Raw genomic sequence first — 14,507 nt, 5'->3', positions numbered from 1 at the left:
AATTTACTTACATGTATATGTAGGACTAGTTTCATGTAATATTTGCACAAAAGTGGGATTTATTATATCTATTTACCCCGGTAATAGTGATTACCCATCGAGGTCAAAATTTAATAAAAATGCATCAATTATTATAACCGATTGCTTAACATGAATTGTTTCGACATAACACAGTACTGCAAGAGGTATCAAGTGGATACGGAAAGAAACAGGGGGGGGGGGGGGTATCATCCATATAATTACATTTCATTTTTCGACTTAAAGTTTGCAGATATTTTTCTAAAACCACGGAGTTGGTTGGCAAAAATAAACGTAAGACATAAAGAAAAATAATCGATATGTAAAAGAAGCAGATTAATAGACAATCAATTTCTTATTATTCTAATCGATTTCTGATAAATGGATCTCTCTCTCACACACACTCTCTCTCTCTCATGAATTTTCTAGTGCTAAAACTTGAGGCCCCGAGTCAGAAAGGTATAAGCACGTTAAAATCCCTTACGGCATCACAACCGCCACTTCCAACATAGATTTTATTGTGAACTTTTCTACTCTTGCAAATGACACCAATACAATATTGTCAGAAAGTGATATACCTGCAATCTCTCGAACAAAATGTACCTGTGTAGTCAAGCGGGCAGTCATGATATTTGGACATGTGTACAAAAAAAAACAAGCATGGATATATTTTGTGGATTCTGTGTTTAATTGACTGTTTTTAGTGGCTAAAACACAGCTTATGAGACACAGAGAATTAATAACTCGATCATTTAAATGATTATGTAATCTTGCTGGTGGGGGGGGGGGGTATTTTCGAATGACTGGCAGAATGAACATAATGACATGTAAATTTTAAAAAATCAGATTCAACATGTAAAATTCAATACTTTCACCTTATAGCTAGGGAATTATCATAATTTTATGATCGTAACATTCAATAACAATAGACATTTATTAATAAAGAAAACGTATTTAATAGATTTAACGACCTGTTACATTTTTCTGTCAAGTTATCTGTATAGTTACATAATGATAATGCTATATACAGCATAATAAAAATAAATATCGGAGAAAAAAAATATACTGAAGATTTAAAAATCTGATTTTTTCTCAAATTAATGGTACAGTGCCGTACAGTGGGGTACAGTGATGGTCAGTGCCCGGTACAGTGGCGTACAGTGGGGTACAGTGCTGGTCAGTGCCCTGTACAGTGGCGTACAGTGGCGTACAGTGGGGTACAGTGGAAGTCAGTAGGACTGTACAGTGGTGTACAGTGGGATACAGTGCTGTTCAGTAGAAATGTACAGTGGGGTACAGTGGGGTACAGTGGAAGTTAGTGAAATGTACAGTGAGGTACAGTCAATGTACAGTGGATGTCAGACAATGTCAGTCAATATTTGGGAATATCAGTGGATTTTGAATTAAGTAGTGACAGGCGACAAATGCTGTAATGAAAAGTGCGAGTTCAGGGTCAAAGTTCGAGGTCAAATTCAATGCAGGTAAGATTCATTATACTGGTACTTAACTGTGATGTTTGAAAATCATTCATTCAATAGATTTTACTTTGTTTTGCAAGTATCTTTGTTGAATATTGAATTATCGCATGTTTATAAGATTTATACTTACCGAGATGTTCTTCTGACTTTTCAGCCCCATGAACTATGCTTGCTGTGTGAATTGTACTGTTGCACCGCCCGGTTATCAGTGCTTAGACCAGTTTGACCACAACTTTGATTGCAAGGGGAAATCCCATTGCAAGTATCCTTAGCAACGCAAGTCATTCGTTTTCTTGTATTTTTAATGAACGTACTTAAAAAAAGAGGCAGACATGTATTTCCTTTTAATGTAAAGGGTTAAAGAAGGCGTTTGGGACAAAAGTACCTTTGTAATGCAACATTGGTAACAAGTGCTTGTTGCATTAAATGCCATTGTTGGTTTCAATATCCATTACCTTATCCTTGACCCTAATCAGTGGAGGCCTTACCTGTCCAAAAGCCACTTTTAAAGTCGACAATACCTCCTGTCTAAATGGGTGAGTTTACATCTACTCCAATTTTACATCATGTCATTGATTGCTATCTAACATTATCCATGCCATTGATTGCTACCTTTGTTTTACATGTCATTTATTGCTACCTTTATTCGTTATACATGTTGTTGATTGTTGCCTTCATTTGTTTTACATGACATCATTGCTACCTTTATTTAACATGTTATTGGTTGCTACTTTTATTTCACTTTTCATTGATTGCTATCTTAATTCTACATCATTACATTGATTGCTACCTTCGTTCTACATCATGCCTTTGATAGCTACCTTCATTTTCACGTGGCATTGGTTGCTACTTTCATTGTACATTACATTAATTGCTACCTACGTTCTTCATAATTACATTGATTACTACCTTCGTTCTACATCATTTCATTGATACATACCTTCATCTTTACATACCATGGATTGCTACTTTAGTCTTACATGAATTGATTGCTACCTTTTTTAATATGTCATTGATTGCTACCTTCATTTTACATGTCATTGATTGTTAGGTGAACATATGGTCAATGATTTATCGTTCTTTTTTTAGCATGTCATTGATTGCTACTTCATTTTACATGTCATTGATTGTTAGTTTAACATGTGGTCAATGATTTATCGCTTTCCTTTGTAACAAGTCATTGATTGCTACCTTCATTTGACGTGTCATTTATTGATACTTTTAATCTACATCATGTCATTGATTGTTATCTTCATTTTACGTGCCAATGATTGCTAGTGTAGTCTTACACATCATTGATTGCTACGTTCAAACTACAATTGTCATTGATTGCTACTTACATTTTACATGTCATTGATTCCCACCTTCATTTAACATGCTTTGAGTCCTTCATCTTTACCTTCATTTTACATGTCATTGATTGCTACCTTCAAATTACCTGTCATTAGTTGCCACCTTCATTTACATGTTCTGATTTCACTTTCATCTAATGTCATTTATTGCGACCTTCAAATAACATGTTGATTGCTACGATCTTGTCACATGTCATTGATTGCTACCTTCATTTACATGTCGTTTGATTTGTCAGTGATTGTTTTTTTCGTTTAACTTGCCATCGATTGCTACTTTCATTATATGTCATTGATTGCTACCTTCCTTTGCATATCGTTGAATACTACCTTCATTTGACTTGTTATGGTTGTTATTTTCATTTAACATGCCATTGTTTGCTACTTTCATTATTTATGACATTGATTGCTTCCTTCGTTTTTATGTCATGGATTTAAGAAATGAAGATAATAATTTTTCTATTGATCGACGTATCAAAGAAAAAATTGACCGGAAAACTTCATCAATGCGCGTAGCGCATTGATGAAAAAGTTTTCCGGTCAATTTTTTCTTTGATACGGCGATCAATAGAAAAATTATCATCTTCATTTCTTATCATTTAATAAAACATTTTCAAATAAAAAAATGTGAAGTGTCATTGATCAAAAATGTAAACAATGTAAATGAAGCGGCGCGTATGAATACAAAACAACAACAGCAACAATATTCAAAATGGATGCGCCTTCAGCTGATGCAGAGCTATTGAGATGAATTTGATGGATTAAACACAAATAGTGAGTTAAAATCTGAACCGGCTGAATTGAAAACGAAAGGAAAATACATGCGATAGCTTGTGATATTATTCACTGTGCAGCAAAACTCGTAATAAAACTAGTTTTCCTGCGAGATCGCTGGAATATGCAACTGGACATAACCATCCAAGGAAAGGCGATCGTGGACGAAAATAGCTGATATGTCGACAAAGAATAGTATGTATAAGCGACTTTTGTAAACGTTGTGGTAACTAGATAGCCAGTGATGTACTTAAATGGTATATCTGCCGCTTGGAATGCGCCGAAGGAGTTGATGCATTACTCATAGCTTTTCTTTACGACGCTTATTCTGATGACCGATCATGTACGTGTGTAAATTTAAAAATTATCGTTATCAAATTTGAACAGCAGTGTTATCGGGAAAGTTTGAAGGCATATATGTTCGTTATAATATTCCTGGAAAAGGAACAGCCAGCCTCGCTGTAAATGTTGATCGATCTCAAGCAGACGAAATCGTGAGAAGACGCTTAATTTTCCATTTCGTGAATCAAAAAATGTGTTTTGTTTATTTTTGAAGTTTAAACTTTCAAGTTTTTATATTCACAAGGTTGCATTTTGTTTGCTGACAATAAAACAGAAACAACTTTACATTTTGTTGACAGTGTTTATCTTGGAAATTCCCGTTCTATAAATAGTGTTAGATCAGAACAGTTGAGAAAAGTAGATCCGGCTAAAATTTTATTGATGCAGGTATCAAAGAAATTTTTCGACCAATCAGAAGCGCCGATATCTCATCAAACGAATAAATATTAAATGATTGCTACTTTATTTTTTACACGTCATTGATTGCTACCTTTGTTTAATCCGTCATTGCAATTGATCGCTACCTTCATTACACATGTCCTGGAAAGCTAGTTCGTTTATTGCAAATCTCGCTTGTAAGTATACACTACTGCCGATATAGCATTGCTTTTCTAATTGACACTAATACGACACTTTCTAATTGGTATATATATCAAAGATTCTGATTGCCGCCCATTTATCAAATTCATGAAGACTAACACGTAGAAAAAACATAGGAGAAAGAAAACTTAAAATAAATTTGTGCTTGTTAGTTAAAAATACATGTTTAAACGATGTTAGTGATACCCCCCCCCAAAAAAAAATGTTTTCTAAAAGCAGGGAAGGGCGCATATAGTTGAAGGCCGCACAGATTGTTCTTCGCGCATCGAATGAAGTTATCAGTTTTTGTGAAGAAATTCGTCGGAAACTGTTTAGTGAACACATATATTTTATGTTACTATTCACAATGTACCATATGTGGAATATCGCATGAATTGAACAAACTGTTATCTGGCGGCAATAGTGCTAATTTTTGCCTCACAAAAAAAAAACTTGATTCAAAATGTAGATCAATTCTGGTTGACATGCCGTGAAATCCATTAGACGTGTTACACTATCTCTATATCCCTTCTCCTATTCACTTTCAATAAATCTGTACTGAAAATCTTTGAAACATCGCCATTACCTCCATAAAATAAAGAAGTGTGGTTTGTACGCATGTAAACCTGTGTAAAATAGCGACCCAATCTGCACGTGCATTTAACAATCCGAGGTGGGTAATTAAAGCGACAATCCGTCAACATCAATATTATATTCTTTTTCTGTTGAATTTTGAGGTAAATTAATGTTCCTACAGAAAGAGTAAGTAACAAAATACGGTTAATCACAGATTAGACTAAAATGCGCCATAAATTACAAATTGTGCAGGATTTAAGGCACACACATTTGTAAAAGTGAGTGTGCCATTGATCGATTGGTGTTATATAAAACGCAATTTCTGTAATATTAATTGTCAGTCTCTGTTGTGAATTTCGTGGAATAAGATAAAACAAAATAACTACTGCCTCAAATTCAATTGATATGTTAAAAATGGTTGAATTTATCAAGGAAACACAATGCTGAAAATTAAATTGGGAACATGTTTAATATATTGATGGAGAGCGGTGTGTTTTTGTTAACACCATAAAAAACAAGAGAAACATGGAGAACTCGGGATGATTTATTAAATATTTTGCAGTCCTGATATTAAAGTCAAAGTGGCACTTAGGAAATAAAATATCATTATCGCGTAAAAGTGGTCGGGTACCAAATCGGCGTATCAAAACGCTTCTATATTTAAACTGCAACCTGTGATTCGTTTAAATGTTACATCAAATAGATTGTCGTGATTCGACGCATTGCTATATCAACCGAAGCATATTCCGGTAGTATCAAGTGGGATTTTTTGCAATAACATGTCATTGCAATTGATTGCTAACGTCATTATACATGTCAGTGATTGCTACCATCAATTTACATGTCATTGATTGCTATCTTTAGTTTACACATCATTGATTGCTATATTTGTTTCTTGTTATCGTTATTTTAGAAAACACAATTAAATATTAATAAATAGTTCCTTTTAAAATGTTTCAATTAATTTCTATCAAGTATTAGTACAATTGTATTTAAAAAAGGAAAACACACCAAAGGCCGTTAGCTGTGTTGATTGGTGTGGTTCTCATTGTAGATATGGGAAATGTAGAAATGGACAATGTTGGGACCCATGTAAAGATGTGGACAGATATCCATGTCTCTGTTCAGGTGAATATACATTATTTGTTTTATTAGGGGCCCGCTCTGCGTGCGCCCTGTAGTGATCAGTCTGTCCGTCTGTCCACCAATCCGTCCGTCCTTCCGTCCAATACCCTGGTCTAACAAATTTGATGTTGACCTGACTGAAAGTTAAAGGTCAGTTATACCCAATTAATAATTATAAACTATTCACCAGTTCATAATAAAGTAAAATTGAAATTTAATATACTATAAGGTCAAATGAATGACTCAGGTAACTTATTGCTATTGGTATTTGCTTGTTGTCGTCCATCATCATCCTACATCGTCCGTTGCCCGTCGCCTATAACAAGAATGATATATTTCTAAATTTTTGAAAATTGTTACCATTTTTGATTTGAAGCCTTTCTAATATAAGAGAAATTAAAAAATAAATTTCATAACCTTACCTCACATGAGAGGAGCCAAATTTGCAAACAAAAGGCCAAATCTTCTTCTCTACCCCCTCACTTGTGTGACTAACTAAATTCATGGTTATGAGATTCATGAAGCCTTCTACCAAAGTTGTTAATTTCATGGTCCTTCGGTCAGGGATTGAGACGCCATGGCTGGGACAATAATAGCCATAGAGTGAACATGTGTTTAATCTTAGAAAATACAATTCTTTTCTCACATAATAATTTGTAAAGAACTAGATTCATGCATATGGTCATGATGTCGTAAAGTCCTCTACTTAAATGGAAAAATTCACAGTCTCTGGATATTGGGTTCAGGCACTTGGGCGGGGCCATTTTGAATATGAAGTGAACATGTATTTAATCTCAGAAAATCTTCTCTACTTCCGTAATAGGAGAGGAAAAACTTAATGAATGCATGGTTATGATGTCAATGAACCCTTTTAACTAACTTTTTTTTTTACATATATAGCTTTAGTATTCAAGTGAATGTCAAAATCTGTTAATATTCTGAACTGATTCTTCATATGCCCAGGAAATACCTCAAGTACATGTATATCATAAATTTTCCATTTCACTCCATTTAGCTTGCATAAACTATATATCTATCAAAGAGAACGTAGCTGTTTTTACATAATAAATAATGATGATTAAAAACAACTTCTTTTTTTAAAGTTGTTATTTTTAATCATTAACTTTAAATCTTTTATATATCTATAGAAAAAGTTTGAGCTAAATGAATGCAAATGAACATATAATGTCTTTTAAAACTACAAATCTCGTTTGTAGTCAAATGATGTCATTGTTGTATCTCAATCCCAACCTATCAAAAATACAATGGACTTATTCCTTGTTGCTTAAATCAAGGCCAGCTCAAGTTTACAATAAAAATTTAGGCATCTTAAAGGTTTATCAAAGAACCAGAAAAATTATTACTGTTAATACAAATACTGTTTTGTTTAGATTAGATTAACATTGATTTGTTTACTACACAGGGGATGATGCATGTAAGACATGCTGCTACAAAACCAAAACACAGCTTTGTGAGCCTTTATCAGAGAAAATTCTGGAGGATGGGAGACCATGCTACAATGGATTTTGTAAACAAGTAGGTTTACCAGATTCAATAAGTCAGAATCTGTTGTAGTACATACTTGTTCTTTAACTTTGTGCAAGTAGCTAAATTCAAAATAAAAAGATAGAATAAATCAAAGTGTATAACAGGTGTGTCACAATTAACCCAAAGTAAATCTAAGTCATTGGCCTCATTTTGGAATTGTATAGCTTAACATCTTACAGATTTTGGATCATATTTTAAGTACTATAAGGTACAGTGTCCTCAAAACTTGTCGAATGCAGCGTGTTTTTTTGACCTGCAGTTTAAATAGGTCCCTGTGGAATATTTTAGGAATCTAATATGTATTCCTTCTCAAATTGTGTCCAAAACACGGTTAGGAAAAGGTGTGATCAGGCTCAAATGTATGTTACTATAATGGTCTCTTGATTATTTACACAAAAGTGTACTTTCTTAAGAAATTGTAAAAACGGCGACATCAATCAACCAAACTTGTCGTAAATTTACTAGGACCCGACACTCCAAACCATATCATATTTTTTTATATTTCTTTGTAGGTTATGATATCAATAACAATAGTTATAATGGTAGTTGTAGAGTGTTTCGGCGGTTTTCTGAATTAGAAAAGTCCGCCTCATCAGGGGTGCAAGCTTAAATGAAGCACCTATTGTTGAAGTTTTGATCTGATTAATATGTCGCCTACGTTTTTATGCTTGCTATAAGCGATAATTGGTTCCGATTTGAATAAATCTCTGCAGATTGGGTCTGTAGTCATTTTGTTCCAATATTTTAGAATGCGTCCCCTCAATCCTTTGAGACTTGGGTTATATTTGGTAATCATGACATTTGGTTGGTGGTGTTTTTGTTTGTTTGATTTGTGCAATAGCAGCTCCCTCTTTGTGTAGGTTATTTCCGTTATTACGGGGTCTATTTCTGTGGCAGAGTAACCTCTCTTTGACAAATGTGTCTTAAAATTTCCTAGGATTTCTTCCAGTTCGTGAGGGTCATTTGTATTTCTCGCATGTCTTAAGCATTCTCCTTTAATAAACGCTTTGAACACTATTTGTAAAAACGGCGACATCAATCAACCAAACTTGTCGTAAATTTACTAGGACCCGACACTCCAAACCATATCATATTTTTTTTATATTTCTTTGTAGGTTATGATATCAATAACAATAGTTATAATGGTAGTTGTAGAGTGTTTCGGCGGTTTTCTGAATTAGAAAAGTCCGCCTCATCAGGGGTGCAAGCTTAAATGAAGCACCTATTGTTGAAGTTTTGATCTGATTAATATGTCGCCTACGTTTTTATGCTTGCTATAAGCGATAATTGGTTCCGATTTGAATAAATCTCTGCAGATTGGGTCTGTAGTCATTTTGTTCCAATAATTCATTGTAAAAACGGCGACATCAATCAACCAAACTTGTCGTAAATTTACTAGGACCCGACACTCCAAACCATATCATATTTTTTTATATTTCTTTGTAGGTTATGATATCAATAACAATAGTTATAATGGTAGTTGTAGAGTGTTTCGGCGGTTTTCTGAATTAGAAAAGTCCGCCTCATCAGGGGTGCAAGCTTAAATGAAGCACCTATTGTTGAAGTTTTGATCTGATTAATATGTCGCCTACGTTTTTATGCTTGCTATAAGCGATAATTGGTTCCGATTTGAATAAATCTCTGCAGATTGGGTCTGTAGTCATTTTGTTCCAATATTTTAGAATGCGTCCCCTCAATCCTTTGAGACTTGGGTTATATTTGGTAATCATGACATTTGGTTGGTGGTGTTTTTGTTTGTTTGATTTGTGCAATAGCAGCTCCCTCTTTGTGTAGGTTATTTCCGTTATTACGGGGTCTATTTCTGTGGCAGAGTAACCTCTCTTTGACAAATGTGTCTTAAAATTTCCTAGGATTTCTTCCAGTTCGTGAGGGTCATTTGTATTTCTCGCATGTCTTATGCATTCTCCTTTAATAAACGCTTTGAACACTGCTGGGTTGTGCGCACTATCTCTATGGCGGTACTGAAAGTTATTAGTTGGTTTGATGTACGATTTAAGGTCAAGCTTGTTTTGAGTAAGAAATCGTTGACCTTTAAAAACGAGTGTGTCCAGAAAAGTCACAGAGTTGTGAGCAATTTCGAAAGTAAATTTTAGATGTTTATGACAACTATTGCCTATGTCAAAGAATTCCATCATCTCATGTTCTGTGCCGTCAAATACAATAAAACCGTCGTCTCTAAAACGTCCGTGAAAAAGAATTTTCTTGGCGTGTTTGAATTTCGACACAATAAGTTGTGTGATCTGATACATCCTAATGTCCGATAGTTCCGGTGAGGGCACTGCCCCCATACTGCAGCCAATAATTTGTTTATAATACTTTCCGTCGAATTCGAAGTAGTTGTTATCTAATACACATTTGAGCAGAAAGAGGAGATCTTTGACATCTGGATGTGGAATGCAATACTCGTTTTTATTTGCGTTATTGTAAGCATTGTGTACCGCACTTAATAACTCGTCAAATTCCATGTTTGTATACATACTAGTAACATCATAAGTTATTAATTGTACGTCAGGTGGGAATTCCTGTGATTCGATTTTATTGATAAAATCGGTTGTGTCCTTTATGTAAGTAGATTGTTTTCTTACAATGGGTATAAGAAAATAATCACAGTACGCACCTATATTCCTTGTCGGCGTCTCACACTGTGATATAATTGGTCGTCCCGGTGGGAGTTGTCTGATGCTGCAGAGATTGTTAATTAAGGCGTTTCGGACATCGTCTTTGATTTTGTGTATTTTAGGGAGCAAGTACAATTGTCCGCATTTCAGTGCGGGTTTATTGTCTTTAAGGAAGCGATAAGTTTCCTTGTCTAATGACTCCTGTAAATGCATCTCGTTAACTTTGTCTTGTATGCAGTTGTGCAGCTCTTTCAGATCTGGTTTTTCAACTTGCATGTAATGTTTAGATTGGAGTTGGCGCTGTGCCTCTGTGGTATACTGTTGTTTGTCCATTATAACTATTGTGTTGCTTTTGTCAGCTTTTTTTATAACAATGTTTTTATTGTTTTTTAAGGAAGACAAAGCCTCTCTTTCTTCTTTTGATATATTATCCCTAAATCTTTTGGGTTGTAGGGATGTTAGCTCCATTTTAGTTTTATCGATGTACTCTTCAAGAGCATTGCAAGTTTTTGGGGGGATATGACCCGATGGCTTTCTAAAGGGATGAATTTTAAAATCATCGCCTGTGCTATAGTGATATGAGCATCTGAGTTTTCTGGCAAACTCATTAAAATCTTTGATCACCACACTCTTGACGTTATTGACTCTAGGAGCTGGGATAAATTTTAGTCCTTTAGCCAATAACGTATACTCGTGGTCATTGATAGTGTGTCGAGATAGGTTGAGGACATATTTGCGTGCAGTAGACGCAATTGACCCTTTTTCATCTTTCAGCTTTGCTAGATACGATTTTGAGCGCAGTGAATTCTTTGATGCTTTCTTCCGTCTATTAAGGCGCCGAGCCATTGTAATAGAGGAATAATTGTTGTTGCGAGCAGTTGGAAATTGCAAATAACCCGTCTATTGCAAATTAGGATTGTGCATTAGAGGGAAATAAATTTGTTGTAATAATTACCCGTCTAAGTATCAAACGTTGATAAGTTAGAGGGTTATATGATCGGCTCAATCGGTAGGCTATCAAGCTACTGAATCTAGTATTTAACTTACGCACAAATTTCTAAGTGCAGGGACACGTGACTCACATAAGGCACGCCTCCTACGGATGGGTCTGCGCGAGTTGCGCAATGAGACAAAAAGAAAAATTATTGTATGAATAAATATATATTCTAAATAATATTCCTTGCAAGCCAATAATTTTTATCATAAAATGATTGGTAATTATTGTCCAAAACAAAGATTTTTTGCCAGAACAGTTATTAATCCATCGAATATTGTCAATCTGGTCATAATAGCACTTACATGAATAAATATCCAAAGAGAAAAACTAAGCAACAGTCATTAATTAAAACAGTTAATAAGGCTGATTCCTCGAACGGCGTGGGTGGCCACGCTGGGGATAGTGACGGCGAGGAAATGGCCTGCGGTGCTCGGTTTCCCTTCTTTCCCTTCTGGGGTTTTGTGATACTGCAGATTCAAGAAGCGCATCCAACTTACTGCGGAATTGGTGGATCTCTTTGGTTTGTTGTTCGTTAATTTTGAGGATTCTGTCATCCAGGTGTTTTTGCTCGGTTTCAAAGTCTCCGGAGCTGGTTTTCAACTTGCGGAGGGCCTCCGTCCGCACTCTATTGACTTCCGTTTCCTTGTCTCGGACTTGTGTATCAAGAAATTCCAATACGGAATCTACTGTCTCTTTTGTTGATTTTTCAGATAGGATCTTCCAAAAATCCTCAAATCTGGCGTTCTCCTCATTTGGTAGGTTAAGGGAGCAATGGAATTTTGCGCTGAACCAAGGCGGGAATTTCCCAGTACGGGCGCCGTAGGTAAGGCTCTCTTTGCGTTTGAGGAGCACCAGGCGTTTGTCCAGTATTTCTCTGATTTCGTTGAGTTCCTCTGTCAGGTTGTGTTTAACATAGGAAGTTTCTCCCAGATTGATGGTCAGATCCAGGTCCACAAACTTGGCCATTGCCTCCTGGTTAGATGGGATTTCGTAGTCCATGCTAGATTTAGAAATAGTGTTGTTCTTATTTAATGACAATTTGTTGAAGCGCTTGATCATATCAGGTGTTTCGGTAGAAGTGAGTGCTAAGAGTAGTGTAAGAGAACTTCTTTGAGTTTCATTCAGTGCAAGTTTGACCATTGAGGCGTCTTATTGATGCTGGATACAGGATGTAACTTTTGAAGAGCAGTTGTGATTTGGGTTCTTCTTTGAACATTGTATAAAGACAATGTGTGGAATGGTTTTAGAGGGAAAGCCCCAATAAATAAAACAAGCCGATCGCTGTCAAAAGAGAGCGATTCTCGGGATGATGCCGGTGGGACATTGTCCCTGATAACAGATTGTAAAAACGGCGACATCAATCAACCAAACTTGTCGTAAATTTACTAGGACCCGACACTCCAAACCATATCATATTTTTTTATATTTCTTTGTAGGTTATGATATCAATAACAATAGTTATAATGGTAGTTGTAGAGTGTTTCGGCGGTTTTCTGAATTAGAAAAGTCCGCCTCATCAGGGGTGCAAGCTTAAATGAAGCACCTATTGTTGAAGTTTTGATCTGATTAATATGTCGCCTACGTTTTTATGCTTGCTATAAGCGATAATTGGTTCCGATTTGAATAAATCTCTGCAGATTGGGTCTGTAGTCATTTTGTTCCAATATTTTAGAATGCGTCCCCTCAATCCTTTGAGACTTGGGTTATATTTGGTAATCATGACATTTGGTTGGTGGTGTTTTTGTTTGTTTGATTTGTGCAATAGCAGCTCCCTCTTTGTGTAGGTTATTTCCGTTATTACGGGGTCTATTTCTGTGGCAGAGTAACCTCTCTTTGACAAATGTGTCTTAAAATTTCCTAGGATTTCTTCCAGTTCGTGAGGGTCATTTGTATTTCTCGCATGTCTTATGCATTCTCCTTTAATAAACGCTTTGAACACTGCTGGGTTGTGCGCACTATCTCTATGGAGGTACTGAAAGTTATTAGTTGGTTTGATGTACGATTTAAGGTCAAGCTTGTTTTGAGTAAGAAATCGTTGACCTTTAAAAACGAGCGTGTCCAGAAAAGTCACAGAGTTGTGAGCAATTTCGAAAGTAAATTTTAGATGTTTATGACAACTATTGCCTATGTCAAAGAATTCCATCATCTCATGTTCTGTGCCGTCAAATACAATAAAACCGTCGTCTCTAAAACGTCCGTGAAAAAGAATTTTCTTGGCGTGTTTGAATTTCGACACAATAAGTTGTGTGATCTGATACATCCTAATGTCCGATAGTTCCGGTGAGGGCACTGCCCCCATACTGCAGCCAATAATTTGTTTATAATACTTTCCGTCGAATTCGAAGTAGTTGTTATCTAATACACATTTGAGCAGAAAGAGGAGATCTTTGACATCTGGATGTGGAATGCAATACTCGTTTTTATTTGCGTTATTGTAAGCATTGTGTACCGCACTTAATAACTCGTCAAATTCCATGTTTGTATACATACTAGTAACATCATAAGTTATTAATTGTACGTCAGGTGGGAATTCCTGTGATTCGATTTTATTGATAAAATCGGTTGTGTCCTTTATGTAAGTAGATTGTTTTCTTACAATGGGTATAAGAAAATAATCACAGTACGCACCTATATTCCTTGTCGGCGTCTCACACTGTGATATAATTGGTCGTCCCGGTGGGAGTTGTCTGATGCTGCAGAGATTGTTAATTAAGGCGTTTCGGACATCGTCTTTGATTTTGTGTATTTTAGGGAGCAAGTACAATTGTCCGCATTTCAGTGCGGGTTTATTGTCTTTAAGGAAGCGATAAGTTTCCTTGTCTAATGACTCCTGTAAATGCATCTCGTTAACTTTGTCTTGTATGCAGTTGTGCAGCTCTTTCAGATCTGGTTTTTCAACTTGCATGTAATGTTTAGATTGGAGTTGGCGCTGTGCCTCTGTGGTATACTGTTGTTTGTCCATTATAACTATTGTGTTGCTTTTGTCAGCTTTTTTTATAACAATGTTTTTATTGTTTTTTAAGGAAGACAAAGCCTCTCTTTCTTCTTTTGATATATTATCCCTAAATCTTTTGGGTTGTAG

General features: G+C 35.6%; 1 protein-coding gene across 1 annotated transcript in view; it reads left to right on the top strand.

The window, feature by feature from the left end:
* Window positions 1-1,922: 1,922 nt before the first annotated feature.
* LOC128180123 (ADAM 17-like protease) overlaps window positions 1,923-14,507 on the top strand; it is a 50,598-nt gene continuing 38,013 nt past the window's right edge. The window contains exons 1-3 of the mRNA XM_052847986.1: window positions 1,923-2,032; window positions 6,171-6,244; window positions 7,665-7,777. Of these exons, the coding sequence (XP_052703946.1) occupies window positions 1,923-2,032; window positions 6,171-6,244; window positions 7,665-7,777 (297 nt within the window). The remainder of the gene's footprint in view (window positions 2,033-6,170; window positions 6,245-7,664; window positions 7,778-14,507) is intronic.

Source organism: Crassostrea angulata, chromosome 4, assembly GCF_025612915.1.
Source record: "Crassostrea angulata isolate pt1a10 chromosome 4, ASM2561291v2, whole genome shotgun sequence".
Classification (NCBI taxonomy): domain Eukaryota; kingdom Metazoa; phylum Mollusca; class Bivalvia; order Ostreida; family Ostreidae; genus Magallana; species Magallana angulata.
Note: the sequence above shows the minus strand (reverse complement) of the source record. Positions and strands in the feature narration are given on the sequence as shown.